The sequence below is a fragment of the Parathielavia appendiculata genome, assembly GCF_033297405.1.
Source record: "Parathielavia appendiculata strain CBS 731.68 unplaced genomic scaffold N657scaffold_5, whole genome shotgun sequence".
Classification (NCBI taxonomy): Eukaryota; Fungi; Ascomycota; class Sordariomycetes; order Sordariales; family Chaetomiaceae; genus Parathielavia; species Parathielavia appendiculata.
In genome coordinates, this window is record NW_026944224.1 from 576,179 (window position 1) to 593,751 (window position 17,573).

Genomic DNA, 17,573 nt, shown 5'->3' on the forward strand with positions numbered 1-17,573 from the left:
AACGAGGGACCCTGCAGCATCACCAATTGTTGTCTGGCCAGGAGTGGATGGCTGAGCTCAGGGTTGGTGGGGTCGTCTGTTTTAGCGCTTGAAGTAAACAATCAATCGACATGAACTGGCTGAAGGGTACGGATCCGTACTCTTCTTTGAATTGGGCTTCAAGCCCTCGGATTGCAATTCTCATTCTCTAGCTAGATCAGATAGAAACTGGCGCTTTGGGAGAGACTGGCCAATTCCGACGTGTTGTACCTCCTCAGGTTGTACACAACCTGTAAGTCCCGGGCTAAGGTTGACCACTCAGAGCAACCCAAACAGATTCAGGGTTCAACCTCGCGCGTCTCGCTGGAATTGTCCAATTCCCGTCCCCGGTCGTCGTCCTCGACGCCGAAATGCCATCCCCTTCCAAAACAACCCTCAAAGCCGCTGTATCGAGGTGTCCAGCATCCCACCCAGCTGCCGACTCACAGCGTAATTCAAACCTGTCGCCACCACGCGCCGCCAGAATCAAACCGGCTGCGGGAATTTTAACGACGGGCACGACTGCTGCGGGCAGGAGAACAGCTCGCATCACCACCACAACAGCCGCTTGTTCAGCTGCCGCCACGACCTCGACCTCCCGCCATCCGCTGCGATTGCGCGACCAAAATGCCACGCAGACGTTGCGGGCTGTGAAACCAAGACGCGAGGCAACAAAATCGCCCGTGTTTACCGCCTCCAAGATGCCGCCGTATGAGCGACCGCCCGTTGCTGGGCATCGGCAGCCAACCGTCGCACGAGCTGTCAACAAACCGCCCCTAACCCCGAAGATCGCGGCACGAGCGCCAACATCGCAACAACCTCCCACCCTCGCAACAACACCACTCGGACGCCGTCCGCCTTCCGAATCGACCGTAAATGCCAGCGGCTCGCGCGACCGAGACGACTTGACGTCGCCCGTCTCTGCGTTTCTGAGCAGCAACATCACCCCGCGGTCTGGCTCGCGACAGAGTCGCGTCGACAGCGTCAACAGCACCCCGAATAGCACACCGAATCCGGATCGTAACGAATCGTTGGAGACGCGATCGGGCTTGGGCGTTCCGGGGGGTGATGACACACACAGGAAGCCAGCCTTGACGTTTAGCCCCCCATCAGAAGTTGGAACCGGCGCGAAACAAGACCGAGACTCGAAATTCTTCTATGCCTCGGATGCTCAAAAGCCGACGCCGCAGCCTACGAGTTCGAGGTCGCCGCCGGTACAACAGCCGAAACCCCCAACTTTCTTCTATGCAAACGGCAATGTGGCCCCTGAGCGGCCTGGCGCACCTCCTGTGCCGTTCTCTCCGCCCCTGACATCGCTCTCATCCCAGGACGGGCTGATGAGCAAGTTCATCTACGCCAACGGAGCCCCTGAGTTGCAGCCGGCAGCGAAGATCGGGCGATCGCCACAGACATCGTCGGGCTCGGTTGTCTCGACGGCGTCTAGGTTGCCCACGAGTAAGCAGGGAAGCATTCCGAGGGCTACATCGCCTGTCAAACACCAACAGCACGCTGCGCCGCCGAAGCCTGGCGGCTCTACCGCCACCTCCCCGCGGTCTCCTGGTCCAGTGATAAGTTCTCAGGGCAGCAATCAGCCGAGCTTGGCCAAAGTAGGGGCTGACACTCATGCTCGACCCAAATCCCACATCAGCACCAAGAGCGGCGCCACTCCCGAGCCCCCCGCCACCACGAGACGTGTGTCGGCCCAGAGCTCTGTTCCGTCATCTGGAAGCACATCCCCGTTGCAAACTCCACAGCCTGGGTTGACATTACCTCCCAACCCGGCCTCAGCCGGTTTTTCATCTCTGCTACAGGCTGCTGAAGATTTCGCGGGACCACCAGAGGACGCCCAGCAGCCCGAGTCCCTGAACAGCCCGACCAAGACATCATCGCAGGACGGACAACAGGCCACAGAAGATCTCGTAACCAATGCGCGGCGGGAGCGCAAGGTGCAAGACCTGGAAATCACCAACGCCAGCCTCGAGGCCATCAACCGCACGCTTGAGAGACAGTTGAGGAAGCAGACTGCCGAGCTGCGCCGCTACCAGCGGCTGTCTCGGTCCGGCAGGCTGAGCTTTGGCTCGACAGTGGCGGGAAGTAGGGTTCCCTCAGAGTCGACGGTGGATGGCGGGGGGTTGGCACGAGCAGGGATGGGCCTGGACGACCTGAGCGAGGAAGAGAGCGAGATCGCGGCCGAGGACGCCGAGCTTGAGGAGCTCGAAGAGGAGGAGGAGGACGACGGCGATGTCTCGGGCTCGGAGGCTTCCGGCGCGGGGGATCTGAGCCTCGGCGCAAACGAACTCCGGCAGCGGAAGCGGCGGAGGGATGAACGGCGGCTCCAGTTGGATCTATCCAAGCACCAGCAGCTGCTTGTCGACAGCCAGAAAATCAACCAGAGCCTCAAGCGGTGCTTGGGGTGGACCGAGGAGCTGATCAAGGAGGGCAAGCGCGCGCTTGCGTACCAAGTCCGCGTCAGCGATGTCGAACTGGGCGGGAGAGTCCTTGCTCCAGAGGAGGTGGAGATACGGGAGCGGGAGGACGACGAGGCCGCTGAGGACGTCACCCTGGGCGACGAGACAATTCACGCGGTAGACGCGCTCGGCGGGGGGTCCCTGGCTGAGGCCGACGCGTCGTCGGCATGGAGCAAAGGACCGCAGGACAGGGATAGTGGGATTGAGTTGACCGCTGACGGCGGGTAGAAACAAAACAACTTGACAGAGAATGATGGCGGAGTTATCGCAACATCCATACACACGGAGTACTCTCACCTCAAGGTATGACTACACAATTGTCAGAGACCAGGGTTGGGCAACGGAATAAGTGCAGAACAGGCGCAGAATGGGTGAGTTGGCTTGCTTTGCATTGCGCGGAATTACAAGGTCGCCAGACGCGGCTCTTCATAAAATAGGGGCGATTACATATCCTTCCCTACAGATTATTTTCCTTCTTTTCTTGTCCTACAGCTCACAGAGTCACCCTCCGGACGCCAGCGTTTTCTTTTGTCGGCCTTTGTGTACTCCTAGATACCCAGGCATAAAGGAAAAGACCGAGGGCCAACGAGCCTGGCGGCAGCAGGAAACCGTGTTTGGCTTTGGTTTAAAATGGTTTTGCATTTCTTGTGTTGGGGTTCTCCTACAAATGATGACTCCCTGATACCCCATCGAATTGTAAGAATGAGAATCTCAATCAACATCTCGGTGCAGTTGCGGCCGGGCTAATCTTCACACTATGAACGGATCGGTTATGGCCAGTAGCGTAGCTGTTTGGATCAAACTTCCTAGGGATACTCCGCAGGTATGAGACTTCACAAGGTTGTAACTACGGCTGGATAAATCCTGAACTCATAAATAGAGACCAGATGGGAACCTCTCTTACCCCAGGTAAGGGACTGCCAGGCTCGCTGAAGAATCAAACTCTATGTCGCATTAGGAGAGGTATATAATGCAGTGGAGAGTAAGAAGAGACGACGCCAAGTCGGCCATGCGTATCTAAACATTCGTGAACCATCCAAACCCACAACACTCCTTTTGCACAGCGCAGGTGTTTATCGAACCCTGCTGTTGGCCCACCAAACGATCGGCACAGCACAAAACAAGAGGACCATCGCACCCTATGACGAACCCTTGGGCACGTTGGGGGCATCACTGGCAGCTGCCGAGGCGGCGTCAGTCCACGCCTTGTCGCCGAACCTGTTGTTGTCGGCCTTTTCCTTTTCCTTGTCCTTCTTGTCCTTGCCCTTCTTCTTGGACTCCTTCTCCTTCTCCTTCTTCATGGCGGCCTCGGCGACGAGCTGCTCAAACGCCATGTAGTCGCCCTCTTCCTCGGGGCTGCGCTTCGCCTGGTTCAGGTCTTGTTAGCCATATTACTTGTCTTCGCATGGAAGAGTGCGGTCCTGAAGACTTACGTTTGCGCAAATATGCCCGACCAGGACGAGCGCCTCGGCGCGCTCCAACCGCTTGGACAGAGGCACCTTTTTGTCGTTGAGCACGGCGTCGCAGACATCCCGCAGCACGCTCTGAATCTCAAACTTGCTCCCGCGCCAGGCGGCCGTTAGAATTTTACCCGTCACGCGGCGCTCATACTCGGATTTTTTCTCGTCGGTCCACTCCTCCCCGCCTTGCTGTTCGAGCCGCGCCATCTCCTCCATGGTCTGCTGCGCATCGATAGCACTGCTAATAGTGTTCCACGTATCCTTGACCAGCGTGCCTTTATCCTTGATGCGGCTCAAAAACCCGCCCATCCCAAAGAATTTTTGGCTGCGCAGCAGCGCGGTGGCTTTGCTGACGTACGTCTGGCCGATGGCGTGCAGGATGTCGATGCCGAACGACTCCATCTTGAGCTCCTCCACCTCGAGCCGAGTCTTTTCCTGAAAGGCGGCCGTCACGTCTTTGCCCTTGTCCGTTTCCGTCCAGACCGAGAGCCGGTCGAGCAGTTTCTGGGTCAGCGTGTCGACTCGCTCCTGCCGGACGCGTGCTCGCTCCCGCTCGAGGGCTGCGAGCTGCTCCTTTTGCTCCTTCGTCAGGCCTGACTTGGATTTCTTGTCTTTGCGCTTCCCTTCTTGCACGTCAGTCGTGCTTCCTTCACGGCCGCTCTCGTTCGACGGCCGGTATTCGAGGGCTGGTCGGAGAGGGATCTGGGTGGTGCGCCCGCTGCGAGGTGTCGTCGCTCCGGAGCCGGGGCCGGGGGAGGGGGATTTTGTGTAGGGAGGCGCTGCAGCATCTGCTGCTTGCCTCCCCCCAGGCTTCTCATCCTCGACTACGACTGCTGGCACGGGCTGCTTCTTTTCGCTCGACGAGGCCGGGGCGGGGGTAGCGCCCTCTGCCGTCTTCAAGCTCTCTTTCATGGCCTCCTCTGTGCCGGGAAACTCGCCATCCTTGGAGGACTCGGCGGCCGCTGTTGCCGCCTCTTGTTCCTCCTCCTCCATGCCAGCCATGGTGATGTCCATGGTGGCAGTTAGATCCTTCATCAGGCTGATCTCGCCGACCCAGTCTATGAAGGCCTCGCCGCCAAAGATAGTTGTGAAGAACTCGGCCGGGTCGACAAAGCCCTCGGACGGGCGGGCGGATTCCTTGCCGTACTTGTCGTAGGCCTTGCGCATGTCCTCGTTGGATAGCACTTGGTAGGCTTCGCCGATCTCCTGGAACTTGGCGTGGGCAGTGGGGTCATTTGGGTTCTTGTCTGGTTCGCAGCCGGTCAGCTCGTGAACGCCCAAGGCGCAGGGAGATGGGCTCCTTACCGGGGTGGTGAACAATGGCGAGCTTTCGGTAGGCCTTTTTAATCTCGAGCTCGGTGGCCGTCGGCTTGACGCCAAGGGTGTCGTAGTATGATGTGTCGACGACCATGGCGGCGAGTGATGGCGCTATCCGTATGCAATGTAATGCAATGCGCCTTGGATGTCAGGGTCGATGAGGATTAAGTGTCGCCTGCTGCGTCGAAGCTTCCGAGAATGCGCCGGCCGTCAAGTGCACGTCAAGGTAAGGCGGGACCCGGACAGGATGTCTCAGTAGTGGTTGAACTTGGACCCTGGCTGGGTGGGGAGTCGAGGCTGAGCAGGGACTAAGTGTAGACAAACGATGTAGATCCAAAATCCACTCTGGACATCAACAGGACCGACGTGCGTGCAGCGCGTCAGCAAGCCTCGGTACTCTTCTCATTAACACAGTATGTTTTTTTATATGTCGCAGAAGCCTGTGAAAGTGGATGCGAAAGCAAGCCAGGCAACGCCCAGGACAGATTACGTATTTACCTTGGCGGCGGAAATCTCCGGCCTGCAACTGGACCCCACGTTGAATTGATGTGGTCAGGTGGGATCACTGGGGGGCATCATGCCGATGTCCGTCCTCCATCCTCGTCTGTTGTCCGGCGTCAACGTATTTTGTACAACTACCTTGTGCAGGAGAAAAGTACATATGTGAAATCAGGCTATCTCTATGTTATTGTTTCAATCAACCTTCGAATAGAAACAATGCTATTATTGGATCCCAACCGCTTTCATCCGCTCAAAACACCTCCTATACGCCTCGTGTATCTCAGGCACCTCATAGCCATACTCCGTCAGCTTGGAGACCAGCTTGGAGGTATCCAGCTTGCAGTTGCTGCGCCCGGCCTTGATGACCTTGGCCTGCTCCTCAAGGCTAAAGTTCCTCCAGGTGAAGGACGGCCGAACAATATTCCGGAAGAGCGAAAGCACCTCATTGTGTGAGATGGTGCCCGGGTTGGTGAAATTGTAGACGCCCACCTCGCCGTGCTCGGCCAGCAGGATCGAGGCGGGCAGCAGATCCGCCAGGATGGTGTTGCTGTTCGGGATGTCCACGACATGGTCATATTGGGTGATCTTGGTCACAAAGCTCCGCGGGTGCAGGTCGTCCGAGACGGGCATGCGCAGCCGCAGGATCAAGCAGTTGTTGTAGTGCTTGATGACCTGGCCCACCCCGATAAATACGGTCAGCATGATCACCGCGGAGCAAGGCATGACGCCGGGACGGTTACCTCTTCCAGATGTGCCTTGGTCATGGAGTAGAAGCTGCCGGCAAAGTTGGGAGGGTCTGCCTCGAGGAAGCCCGGCCCGTCCCAGGGGTGGCCCTCGTCGTACTGGTAGATGCATCCTGTGGCAAACACGGTGCAATGGACGCGTCGGAGGAAGCAGCAGTCCGCCAGGTTCAGCGTGCCGATGACGTTGGACCGGATCGTGGCCTCTCTGTTGTCCTCGCACCAGTCAACATTAGGGCGCCCCGTGCAGCCGGCCGCGTTCAGGACGTGTGTCGGTTGGATCCGGTCCAGCTCCTGAAGGACAGCCCCCCGGTTCTCCATCCGCACCGTGGTCGCATGAACCTCCTTGCCCTGGCCGTCGAGCAAGGTCTTGAGATGTCCTGCAACCCAGCCCTCTCCGCCCCAGATTAAGAAGCGGTGTTTCTGAGCCCCGTTTGTGGTGATGGTCGTCGCCATGGTGGCTCATGAGAGGATCGGTCGAACACCCGATTGTAATGCTCCTGATCTTGGCTGAGAATTGCGTGTTACAACCAATGGTAAGAGCAGTAGGGATGCTGCAGATTCCGTAAACAAGTCACGCAAAGCAGCGGACTCCCGAGGATGGCCTGGAACAGGCATGACAGAGAGGAAAGGAACACTGAGTCAGAGAGCCGAAATACCTTGTGTCGAGTTCAACACGGAGGGGAGTGGCTACGGTGGTAACAAGAAGGCATTGGAGCAGATCGCCCCATGCCGCGCCAGTAACTGGGCCAGCTCCTGCAAAACACAAGGAAACGAGGGGTATAGGTTGCCCTCACGAAGGAATAGGTTGCCCGATTTGGTGTCGTTTGTATGCCACGGCACTGCATCGCTCCGCGGTTCCGGATTGGGATGTGGTGTCCTGATGCCGCAAGCGGAGGTGGTCTGGGTCGTCGAGATCAATCGCGGCCCGAGATTGTGGACGCGACGAAGCCGGCGCTCAAGAAAACTCGTGAGCTGTTACCTCCATTGCGCCGTTGTTCTAGGCCGTTGCCGATGCTGGTAATCAATTCAGAGTTGCGCTCTGCACCCGCCGAGGACACTGCGAGTGCCCGTTATCTCGGCAACTTTACCACCGATGTCTCCGGTTAACTCGGACTCGGAGCATCATAGCGGAAGTGAGCGCCAATCGCATCCCGCTGTCCAGCTTAGGTATTGCTTCGCAGTGCGGCCCGCCAGCGGATTCGGTTCCGATATTAGTATTCGTGGCACCAGATGTGATCAAGACAGCTCTTGCACAGCCGGTTGGAGACGGCCGAGAATTCGAACGACAGGGCATCCAATGAAACTTCAATCCCCTTGAGCCTCGCCTACACAAACCAATTGACGAATTGAAACGCTGCATCTTGTCTCCGGCCAATGCAGAGTGGGCCCGTAACTGCCTTCAACAGTAAGCGTCACTCAGGGGGTGGTGCCCTCCCACTGCAGGCTGATGGAACACAATTTCCTGGTGGACCCTTTCTCCGCAATCTCACCATCTCACTGCGAGCGCGTGTTTCTCTCGGCCGAGACTCGCGAACCTCAAGGTAGCTATAAAGGAAAAAAGGGCATCCAAGCTCAGACGGCCTTACAAAGCGGCATCTCGAAATTCCTGGGCAGTCCTAACACCTTACGCCCTGGGTCACCGCCGCGTGTTTCGCCGACGACAGCCACCCCCCTCATCCGAACACCTACCGCTTGTCTCGACGATTTTCATCGACTAAAAGACTGACAATGGGAGCCGCTCAACAAATAATCTATTTTCTTTTTCACCCAAACCAGCTTCGGTCTATCATCCAATGGTTTGTCCTCACTCTGGTCCGCAATCGGCTCAGCACTTTGCGCTTACTGATTCGCCTTGCAGGAAGGTATGGCACGAGCCCGTCCACAGGCGCGACCCCTCCAAGGAGACTCCAACCGAGAAGTCATGCTTCCACTACCTCAACCTGACTTCGCGGTCCTTCGCCGCCGTCATCCAAGAGCTCAACCCCCAGCTCCTGATGCCCATCTGCCTGTTCTACCTGGTACTACGCGGACTGGATACCATTGAGGATGACATGACAATCGATATTAAGGAGAAGGAGCCGCTTCTGCGGAATTTCCACAATCACATGGAGCAGGACGGGTGGACATTCGATAAGAACGGGCCAAACGAGAAGGACCGTGACCTACTCGTGCACTTTGACGACGTCATCGCCGAGCTGAAGAAGGTGAAGAAGCCCTACTACGACATCATCAAGGACATTACTGTCAAGATGGGCAACGGTATGGCCGACTACGCCGTCAACGCCGAGCACAACGCCAACGGAGTCAACACCATCGCTGACTACGAGCTGTACTGCCACTACGTTGCCGGCCTGGTGGGCGAGGGCCTGACGCGGCTGTTCGTCGCCAGCGAGCTGGCCAACCCGCAACTGCTGGTGCGCATGGACCTTACCGAGAGCATGGGCCAGTTCCTGCAAAAGACCAACATCATCCGCGACGTGCACGAGGACTGGGAGGACAATCGGCGCTTCTGGCCCAAGGAGATTTGGAGCAAGTACGTCGACAAGTGGGACGACCTGTTCGCGCCCGAGAACCGCGAGAAAGCGCTCCAGTGCAGCTCTCACATGGTGCTCAACGCCCTCAAGCACGCCGAGGAGTGCCTGTTCTACATGGCCGGCATCCGGGACCAGAGCGTTTTCAACTTCGTCGCCATCCCGCAGAGCATGGCCATCGCCACCTTGGAGCTGGTCTTCCGCAACCCGGCCATCTTCGAGAGGAACGTCAAGATCACCAAGGGCGACGCCTGCCAGCTCATGACCGAGTCGACGCAGAACCTGCGCGTCGTGTGCGACGTGTTCCGGAGATACGCGAGGAGGATACACAAGAAGAACGACCCGAGGGATCCGAATTTCCTGGCCATCAGCGCCCAGTGCGGAAAAGTAAGTAATGTTACACCATTCTGTCCCATGAAGCTGGGCGAGCTAACCAGGTGCGTCGTTAGATCGAGCAATTCATCGAGTCCATCTTCCCCACGCAAGATCCCAAGAAGATCAGCCTTGCCAAGGCCAACGAGGAACCGGCAATGGAGACTAGCGAAGCCATCTTGCTGGTGTTGTCAGTGCTGTCAACCCTGGTGCTGATTGGGCTTGCCATGGTGAGTGGCCCTAACCCGGCACATAAGCTTGTCCATGATCCGCTATGGAGTTCGCATTGTTTTTTCTTGGCAGCAAACTAACTCGAGTGGTCAGATTGGAATTGCATGGTTCATGGGCGCGAAAATGGACAAATTCTTTCACGATTTTGATCAGTTCCTGGGTGGCAGCGTCAGGAGCTCAACGCCCATCGCCGCCGTGCCAGGCCGCGACGAGTTGTGAGGCTGTCTGCCTACTGACAGATCACGGTCGGTCGAGACGAGACATTATTTGTTCGCGTTCTATACGGTATCTCTTGTTAGTGACACATACCCTTGAATGTGCAAAGCGGCCATGTACAAAACGATTATGATGCGGACTGCCAGGGGGGCCATGGCGCCCAAATTCAGGACAGGACAGGAGCAACTGAGCATATAATACTAACATAATACACGCGGACTTGGTCGCCGTCTTCCCGTCGCGGATGACTTCCCGCACTTGGCGCATCGCGGTCAGCTCGCCGGGTCTGCTTCACCTCTGGAGGACATTACAAGACTCGGAAAGAAAAGCACGGATGTCAAATTGCAATCCAGTCCACTTGATGGCTGTGGTTGTGCCGAAGATGTGCTGATATGAAACCCCTTTTTTTTGCAAGTAGCCTGGTATCCAGGCACGCCCTCGGCTGGGTCAATCTCCCTCTCTGTTGATGGGATGGCCTTCTGGCGGGTGGATTGCGGACATTACATGACGATTGTTTGAATGCTTGGATGCGTATGCCCAATCGAAGCTGCCGGCCGGCGTATCTGGATACACGGAACAGAACCGGCCGGAACATCCAAGCGATGCCTGCTCTGGTGTTTCGCCTTGGCACGAGAGTTGTTTCGGCGTCTCGGCATAGAATATTACCAGGTATATCGTATTGTATTGTACTGTGCAAGTCCTGTCACGGTGACTGGGGAGATCTGCTCGCTGTCACTCCTTGTCGCCGGGTCTGTAAGGACAATAGTCGTCTCGTATCCGATTTCGCGCGTAGTTCAATCTCGCACTGGCTCTTTGAGTGGATATGGACTTTTGTTGGAGAGCGCTTCTTCTGGCTGAGTGGCTTGATCCACGTGTCCACGATCTGAGGCTGCCGGTCTGAAACCGTACCCAGGTGAAACGACAGGGCTTCGCTCCGATGCAGCCTAGGTCTCGGACCCTTGTTCTGGAAAAGGGGGACATGTCACGCTTGCGAGCAACCTCAGTTACCCGCTGTTCAATGCTTCTGTGGTGAATGATCATTGAAGCATGTCCCTTAAACCATCAGAATGATTTTGTTGGTCTTGGTGTATCTTGAGTTGGACTGCCTCCAACAGCAAGTATAAACAATGTAAACAGATTATTCTGTGCCCCTGAAGTGCCGTCTGTATCTCAAAACAAGAGATCTCATGTAAAGCCGTGCGTGAGCTTTGTATGTACAAGTCGAATGACGCACCAAACTTTCCATGCATCCGTCCATTTGGAATGCGTTGCAAGTATATACAGAACCTGCTGCCAGAGAAGAAAACAAATGCCGGTTGAATTCGACAACGTGACGAGAGCTCCCCTTTACCGGAAGCCGTTGTTAGCAATGAGGGTGGTCGTGCCCCTCGGCACACCCCTCGCCCTCGCGCCCGTCTGCTGTGCAAGCTCCTTGATACGGTTCGCCACAGCTTGCACGCCCGTGATGCCCTCAAGGGCCATCAGATAGGCGGCGATGCCAGCGACGTGGGGAGAGGCCATGCTGGTACCGCTGATGGTTAGGGTGTCAGTGGTGCTTCTGATGCCGACGCTCGTGACATCCCTGCCTGGGGCGAAGACGTCAACAAGCGGGCCAAAATTGGAGAAATCGGACATCGTGTCCGTCAACTGGTCGATAGACCCGACCGTGATGGCGGCTTCGGCAGAGCCGGGCGAGGTGTTGGCCGTATCTGTTTCTTCGTTGCCGGCTGCCACGACAGGGACGACGCCGGCGGCTTCCACTTGGTTGATGGCCGAGTTGATGGCTTGGCTGAATCCGCCACCGAGGGACATGTTCATGACAGCTTTGCCAGATCTCCCCGAGGCAGTGGCATTGTCAGCCACTGTTGCTGACGTTAGCACGGAAGTCCTTTGTATGGTTGATAGCACGACGATGTCTTACCGAATTGCATTCCTGCGATCACGCTCGTGCGCGAGCCGCCACCATCTGCACCCAAAACCTTAACTGCGACAAGTTGCACCTTTTTGGCCACACCGAATGTCTTGCCACCGATTGTGCCGGCAACATGGCTCCCGTGGCCTTGGTTGTCCGTGTCCTATGCGAACTGTGAGCGATTGCTGTCCTATAGTGAGGTAGGGCACGCTCAAGGGAACGGCTACACATACCACATTGTCGATGAAGTTAGCGCCAAAGGTAGCCCGGCCCTCAAACTCCTCATGGTCAACCCTGATGCCCGTGTCTACAACGTAGGCCGTGATCCCCTCCCCGGCACTGTCGTCAAAGACATAGGTCTCGGCGCCCCGGGCGGCATGGCTGATGCGGGCCAACCCGGTAGTTGCCTGGCCCTGCATCTTCCTCGCATTGAGGCTGATATAGGCATCCTGTTCGATGTAGCTGACCTCGTTGGCTGCGTAAATCTCGTTGACCAGCAAGTCGTCAGCTTCGAGAGCCATGGCGCGCCACTTGCCGATCCGATAGGTGTTGACGCTGGTCGATAGGAGCTTGCCCGTCATTGGGCTGCGCTTGCCGATGTTACGCTTGGCTATTGTCTTTATGACGCTGGTCTCGTGGGCATCGATTTCATCATCGTTGAAACTGTTGTTGTACACCACGATGTAGCGGTGTGGGATGGCGTTCTTGGTGTCTGGATTTGAGATGGGGACACCGAGGTATAAGCCCTCGGTCTTGTTGCTCTCGCTGGAAGTTGGGAGGCCTGATACCCCCAAGGCCGCGAGTGCAAGGGTGAAACAAGTGAGCAGTCGGCCAGCCATGGCTGCGGTATAAGTCGGTTGTTGAGGGTGATCCCAAGGAATGTACAGAATGATAGAAGTGAAAAAACAGTATCCGCCTCAGCGAGAGCTCCTGAGCCAGGCAAGGCTAAGCGAGGGAAAAGAAGAAGTTGTAAGAATATGCTAAATCCAGCGATGACAGAGCTGGCTATAAAACTGCGAAAGACCGAAGAGAAGATGACAATAGAAGGGTTAGAGGTAATTCCCAGTAGCCCTGGCCCTGTGTAAGCCAAAAGAGGGAAAAAGATGCAGGAAAGAAAGCCAAGCAGAAGACAACAGGTTAATGACAAGAATAAATGCGTTGACACGGAAGCAGGCCGGCTGCTATTTAACTGAGAAAGAGAGTATAAAGTTCGGAACCCATTAAAGACCGCTTTTGGAGCGACAATCTCCAAGCAAGTCAACATGGCTGGCTGTTGTGGTGCGTATACAAAGATCCAGGGGGTTACAGAGAGACATGGGATTGGCGGAGGCGAACTTGCCCCCTGACATTGTGGATGCCAAGTCAAACGGGAGATCCTGCGGGGCTCTCTTCCTCCAGTCGGAAACAGTCATGCGAGGTTTCGACGAGTTGCATGCACGAAACTCTCCATCGATCTCAAACGCTGCGGACTGGACGCAGACACCCCAGGCAGCTCGCATTAACTACCGGTAACCTTTTGGACTTTCTCACACAGCTCAGAGGGGCAAAAGGTGGACGAGCCGAATGGCCTCGCCTCCGCATCGACCGATTTCCTGGCCGGCTTGAATCTGATGTACCAGGATCTCCGGGTCGGCTATTGTGGTCTCCATTATGCTCGCTGCTATATGGTACGCTCGCCAGGCCGCTTGCCACCACGGCCTCGGAGTGCCCTTCACCGAGCGGTTGTTGTGGAACAGCACAAGGGACCAAACAGGTAGGTACGATGAGAAAGCCCAAATCCGCCGCATGAAAGATCGACTTAAACGGGCCGGTATGTACGGGGTACTGTACAGGGCGGCTGTTGACTTGCCATTGATTATGGCAGATCCGCCGCTGTGTCCAGTTTATGCGAGCCAGAATTTTGTTCCAGAGCACGGGCTACGGGAACCGCGTCTGGGTAGGTGTTGAGGCGACAAGTTGAGCGGGGAATCGAAACGCAAAACCGCCATTGGGTATTCGAGTGATGCTCGAAACCCTTCGTAATCCGGCGTCGAAGTGCCTGGCCCAATCAACCGTTTCCATGTGCAGAGAGCAATGAGAGGGGATCTTGAGGTTTGTGGCTGGTCCCGCCGAGAGGGTAGAAAGCATGCTTGGCGACCGGTTGCAACGGGATGCGGCTGTCGGTGTTGCGATTGGTTACATTGAATTTTCGGGAATGAGTCTAGAGTGCTCGGATAAATTTGTTGCAACCTTGGAAGACAGAGAATGGAATAGACAGTTATTAGAGAGATAAGCGGTTGCAGGCAAGTCCAGATTGGCGCTAACATTTTTCATCGCGGCTACAGACGGGCCCACGAAACTGGTAACGTGAGCTTGAGATGAATGTGTGGGGATGGCACAGCATGGGACTTGTGTTTGCCTGAGCGAAACCCTTCAGAAAAGATTCCAATAACATATGAACTACAAATTCAACCCAAACTGGTTCAACAGAACATATAGCGGCGCAAGGGTGGTAGGTCCGAAACATGTGTCGCTCATGAGATGCCAAGCGACCTGTTTGGTGCAGGTCTCTCGTGTCTCCGTCCGTCGCACACAAGCAGGGATTGCTTTTTGTTACACCATGATTCAGGCAGCTTGTGGTTTCAACTTCATGTCGCCTGCTCCACGCGTCGAATTGGGCATCTGAAACACCAAGCCTTCACCGAACCACCCCGCCGATTTGTTTTGATGCTCCCAATGCAACCGCCGTGTCGGAGATTTACCAGTGGCATTCTTTGGCGGAGATGGCCTTTTCTGGCTTGGAGAAACCTTACCCAGTCTCGCTAGTCTCGCCCCCGTCTCGCTGCACACCATTAGCGACGGTGACGAGCCTCTCGAGCAACCTCGGTTCCTTGGACCGAACGCAGCCATGAAATCGTACGCCTGGCGAGCCCTATTGCGCTGGTCCTCCAATTCCAGCTGACCGCCATGGACGGGGATTACCAGACGAGTTTTTCTCCCTGTGACTTATCCCGCATTCAGTTGCACTTGCTCTTGAACGGTGAGCACACCTCAATCGTGGCAAGCTCTCGAAATCGAAACCCAGACCATGTGCTGACCTTTCGATTGGATTATATGTACTGTAGGTGTTTGTAATATCTGGACATGATACATCCACCATCGACTCTGGCTTGAGCAGCGTTGTCCACAAAATCAAAGGATCGATCATCAGAGGTGCCCGTGGATTCAGCCACGGTCCGCAACCTGCCCATACAGCATGCCAAAAAAATGAGGTCTGCCGGATTCTTCTTCGGACCATCGAAGCCGGGCAACCACTCCCAGGTTCTACCTATTCAGCCTGTCGACGGTGGCCCCGGAATCTCGGCCGCAGCTCAAAAGGCCCCACTCGCCGTTCGCTATGTGGGGCCGGCTCGGAAGCATTCCCGGGGCTGGGCGGTTCACCGGCGGGCTGAGCTCCGCCGAGTCGGCAAAGCTCAGCACGGCACTTTGGGGACTGGAAGTCACAAAGGCCCCTTCACTGCAACAAATTTCAGCCACAACAAGCCACAATTCAGCCAGCTCTTGTAACCCCAAGATTTGAGGTCTTGGTCGGAATGTGCACCCCCGGCCCTCTAAGCGCCTGTTGCCGCTCGCCAAGCGCTGGGAAACGATTATGATTCGTCCTCCAACGCCGCAAGGGGGTTTGACTGCAAGAGCGAACCGCGCGGGAAACGGCGCAGTTGGCGACTCCAAGAGCCAGGGAGAGTGTTTGCAGTCGGCAATGGGGTGCTTGGGGGCCGTTTATATAGAACCCGAGGGCGCCTCTTTGTTTGCTTGGGTTTGATATAACTTTCTCTTGTCCTCTCCTCTCTTGTCACTCGTGCGCCCGACACAGACGGAGCATCCTCCGTCGCCGTCGCGGCAAGCGCCTTGCTCGCGCAGTTTCTTTACCATCTCTTTCTTTGTATTCAACCAGCACTCAATGGATATTTTGATTTTACGGGTTTTCTTCTCTCAAGCTGCTTCGGGCAGACGGCCGGACTGGCTGTTTCCAGTCAGCAAGAGCTCGGACAGAGTACCACAGGCGTTGCCGTCGACAAACGAGCTATCTCAATAGCGAGACTCACTCCTTCCCTTGAGACAATCTACTCGACTGGCGATGTCACGAAGAGGAAAACCGCCGGCTTCGGGTTCAATTTCCAGGTTGAATACGGCCCAGATACCATGGCCTTTGGGGATTTTGTCCCGTCGATCTCGAGGTCCCGACTGAATGTTTGACCGGGGCTTGCTTCGATGAGTTTGACTGTTCACGGGCTGCGGGCTTGTTGGGGAAACCGCTTATTCCACCATTAGTTGGCAAGTCCACCAACCACATCGGGGAGACGCTCAGGCTTATACTAACAGCGTGCCACTTAGCTCAGCTAGTCGTTCCGCCTTCTGTTCGTCGGCGATTCTCACTCCTTAGAGTGGTATTGCAGCCTCATACACCTACTACGCCTGCGGAGAACGTTCAGGCCCAAATGTATGTTATGGATTTACGGTTGACTTTTTACCAACCGATTCATCCACACGAACCTTTACTACATCCACAGTTTCGACCAGCTCTCAACGTCGATCCTCAGCCCTGGACCGGGCATCATTCCAGCGCCAAGCCAGTCCAACACCCCGAGCAATACGGGGACCTTGCAACCCAACACGCAGTCCAACAGCGAAGGCACCACCATCAGCACCGGCGCTATCGTAGGCGGCGCGGTCGGCGGCCTGGCGGTCCTCTGCAGCTTCGCCTTCGCCGTGTTCTGGCTTGTCCGCCGAAAGAAGAACGCAAACGCACACGCCAAATCAGAATCCGACAGTGATACATATATGGCATACAAACCGGAGCTGGAAGCGTATGAGCGCGAGCGGCAGCGTGCGGAGTTGTTCGGCCGAGGAATGACGCCAGAGATGTCCTCACAAGGGCCGGCCGCGTACGATACTCCGAGTCGCCGCCTCCACTACCCCCTGATGACGCCGGTGGAGCTTCCGGCGGCTGGTGGTTGGAAGTGATGATTATTAGGAAAGAGTTCGTTAAGGAGTTGTTGTTTGTATTTGGCGGATCACGGCTGGGCCCGGGAGTATTGGTTTAACCCGTCGCATATGGCTGGTCTTGTACACTTGGAAGGAACGGACAAGGACTTTACTCAATCTTGATTGCGGTGTCGGAACCTGGGTAAGTGCCTACGCAGAGGTTCTTGTCCACGCGGAGGCCTGTTGGTTTTAAGGGCGGTTGACGCAGATGACGTTGCCCACAGAGAGCTCGATGAATGCAGAGGATGCAGGGGCTGGTTGATAGGGAGGTCGACCACACACAGAGGCATCTGCAGATCAATTAGTCGGTGCGCTACAAAGAGGATCCATTTGGTACCAAATAGAGGCACATAGAGTCAAAGCAACACAGAGAGCTGGAGCAGTGCAGGGACCCAGAGAGTCGAAGATATCATGGATGAAGGTCGGGGTTTGGAGATAGAAGATCTTGCTCCACGCCCGGACGCCATCACATCGGCCATAAGTCACCTGGGCCACTTGAGCAATTGAAGTCGTCACTTTCGGTCGTCGTCGCCGATGGCAGTGGCGGACGCTGGTGATGGTGGTTGCGGTGTTGAATTTCGAGTAAAGTATACTAAAGAGGTTAGAATACTTGGGTGAACCCGGCCGAGTACTCCGTATACCCTCTGCGTGACCAGCAGGTGCTGCACTTCCATCTGGCATCGATACAGCACTCAACAGCTTGATCACAGACGGGTTTGCCAGATGGTTGCTAAGGTAGGTAGCCAGCTGAGTCTGAAGGCCAATCGAAGATCCCGACC

General features: G+C 56.1%; 7 protein-coding genes across 7 annotated transcripts; 3 read left to right on the forward strand and 4 right to left on the reverse strand.

The window, feature by feature from the left end:
• The first annotated feature begins 169 nt into the window (after nucleotides 1-169).
• N657DRAFT_644475 (uncharacterized protein) lies at nucleotides 170-3,213 on the forward strand. Its single transcript, XM_062792771.1, has one exon. The coding sequence runs from the start codon at nucleotides 390-392 to the stop codon at nucleotides 2,712-2,714; it is 2,325 nt and encodes a 774-aa protein (XP_062648034.1). The 5' UTR covers nucleotides 170-389; the 3' UTR covers nucleotides 2,715-3,213.
• Nucleotides 3,214-3,405: 192 nt separating this feature from the next.
• N657DRAFT_663382 (DnaJ-domain-containing protein) lies at nucleotides 3,406-5,717 on the reverse strand. The gene is made up of 3 exons (XM_062795178.1): nucleotides 5,252-5,717; nucleotides 3,920-5,193; nucleotides 3,406-3,853 (listed from the first exon to the last, which is right to left on the reverse strand). Exons 1-3 carry the CDS (start codon nucleotides 5,355-5,357, stop codon nucleotides 3,626-3,628), a joined length of 1,608 nt encoding a protein of 535 aa, XP_062648035.1. The 5' UTR covers nucleotides 5,358-5,717; the 3' UTR covers nucleotides 3,406-3,625.
• Nucleotides 5,718-5,986: 269 nt separating this feature from the next.
• N657DRAFT_655562 (NAD(P)-binding protein) lies at nucleotides 5,987-6,960 on the reverse strand (the record flags this gene model as incomplete). Its single annotated transcript, XM_062794614.1, has 2 exons — nucleotides 5,987-6,436; nucleotides 6,505-6,960. The coding sequence occupies 2 exons, from the start codon at nucleotides 6,958-6,960 to the stop codon at nucleotides 5,987-5,989; spliced, it is 906 nt and encodes a 301-aa protein (XP_062648036.1).
• A 1,073-nt stretch (nucleotides 6,961-8,033) lies between these two features.
• Nucleotides 8,034-10,204, forward strand: N657DRAFT_644478 (farnesyl-diphosphate farnesyltransferase). The gene is made up of 4 exons (XM_062792772.1): nucleotides 8,034-8,303; nucleotides 8,366-9,425; nucleotides 9,488-9,640; nucleotides 9,735-10,204. The coding sequence occupies exons 1-4, from the start codon at nucleotides 8,236-8,238 to the stop codon at nucleotides 9,858-9,860; spliced, it is 1,407 nt and encodes a 468-aa protein (XP_062648037.1). The 5' UTR covers nucleotides 8,034-8,235; the 3' UTR covers nucleotides 9,861-10,204.
• A 615-nt stretch (nucleotides 10,205-10,819) lies between these two features.
• N657DRAFT_386188 (uncharacterized protein) lies at nucleotides 10,820-11,230 on the reverse strand. Its single transcript, XM_062787126.1, has one exon. The coding sequence runs from the start codon at nucleotides 11,105-11,107 to the stop codon at nucleotides 10,895-10,897; it is 213 nt and encodes a 70-aa protein (XP_062648038.1). The 5' UTR covers nucleotides 11,108-11,230; the 3' UTR covers nucleotides 10,820-10,894.
• N657DRAFT_572206 (subtilisin-like protein) lies at nucleotides 11,205-12,608 on the reverse strand (the record flags this gene model as incomplete). Its single annotated transcript, XM_062788873.1, has 3 exons — nucleotides 11,205-11,719; nucleotides 11,779-11,932; nucleotides 12,003-12,608. 3 exons carry the CDS (start codon nucleotides 12,606-12,608, stop codon nucleotides 11,205-11,207), a joined length of 1,275 nt encoding a protein of 424 aa, XP_062648039.1.
• Nucleotides 12,609-15,951: 3,343 nt separating this feature from the next.
• Nucleotides 15,952-16,773, forward strand: N657DRAFT_680286 (uncharacterized protein; the record flags this gene model as incomplete). Its single annotated transcript, XM_062796263.1, has 3 exons — nucleotides 15,952-15,999; nucleotides 16,149-16,249; nucleotides 16,320-16,773. 3 exons carry the CDS (start codon nucleotides 15,952-15,954, stop codon nucleotides 16,771-16,773), a joined length of 603 nt encoding a protein of 200 aa, XP_062648040.1.
• Nucleotides 16,774-17,573: the final 800 nt, after the last annotated feature.

Excerpts from the sequence above, each read along its gene's own strand:
- N657DRAFT_644475 (XM_062792771.1), top strand. The coding sequence starts at position 390 with ATGCCATCCCCTTCCAAAACAACCCTCAAAGCCGCTGTATCGAGGTGT.
- N657DRAFT_663382 (XM_062795178.1), bottom strand. The coding sequence starts at position 5,357 with ATGGTCGTCGACACATCATACTACGACACCCTTGGCGTCAAGCCGACG. Across the intron at positions 5,194-5,251 it reads CGCCATTGTTCACCACCCCG|ACAAGAACCCAAATGACCCC; the intron begins GTAAGGAGCCCA and ends GCTGCGAACCAG. Across the intron at positions 3,854-3,919 it reads TCGGGCATATTTGCGCAAAC|GCGAAGCGCAGCCCCGAGGA; the intron begins GTAAGTCTTCAG and ends GACCTGAACCAG.
- N657DRAFT_644478 (XM_062792772.1), top strand. The coding sequence starts at position 8,236 with ATGGGAGCCGCTCAACAAATAATCTATTTTCTTTTTCACCCAAACCAG. Across the intron at positions 9,426-9,487 it reads TCAGCGCCCAGTGCGGAAAA|ATCGAGCAATTCATCGAGTC; the intron begins GTAAGTAATGTT and ends GTGCGTCGTTAG. Across the intron at positions 9,641-9,734 it reads TGCTGATTGGGCTTGCCATG|ATTGGAATTGCATGGTTCAT; the intron begins GTGAGTGGCCCT and ends TCGAGTGGTCAG.
- N657DRAFT_386188 (XM_062787126.1), bottom strand. The coding sequence starts at position 11,107 with ATGCATGGAAAGTTTGGTGCGTCATTCGACTTGTACATACAAAGCTCA.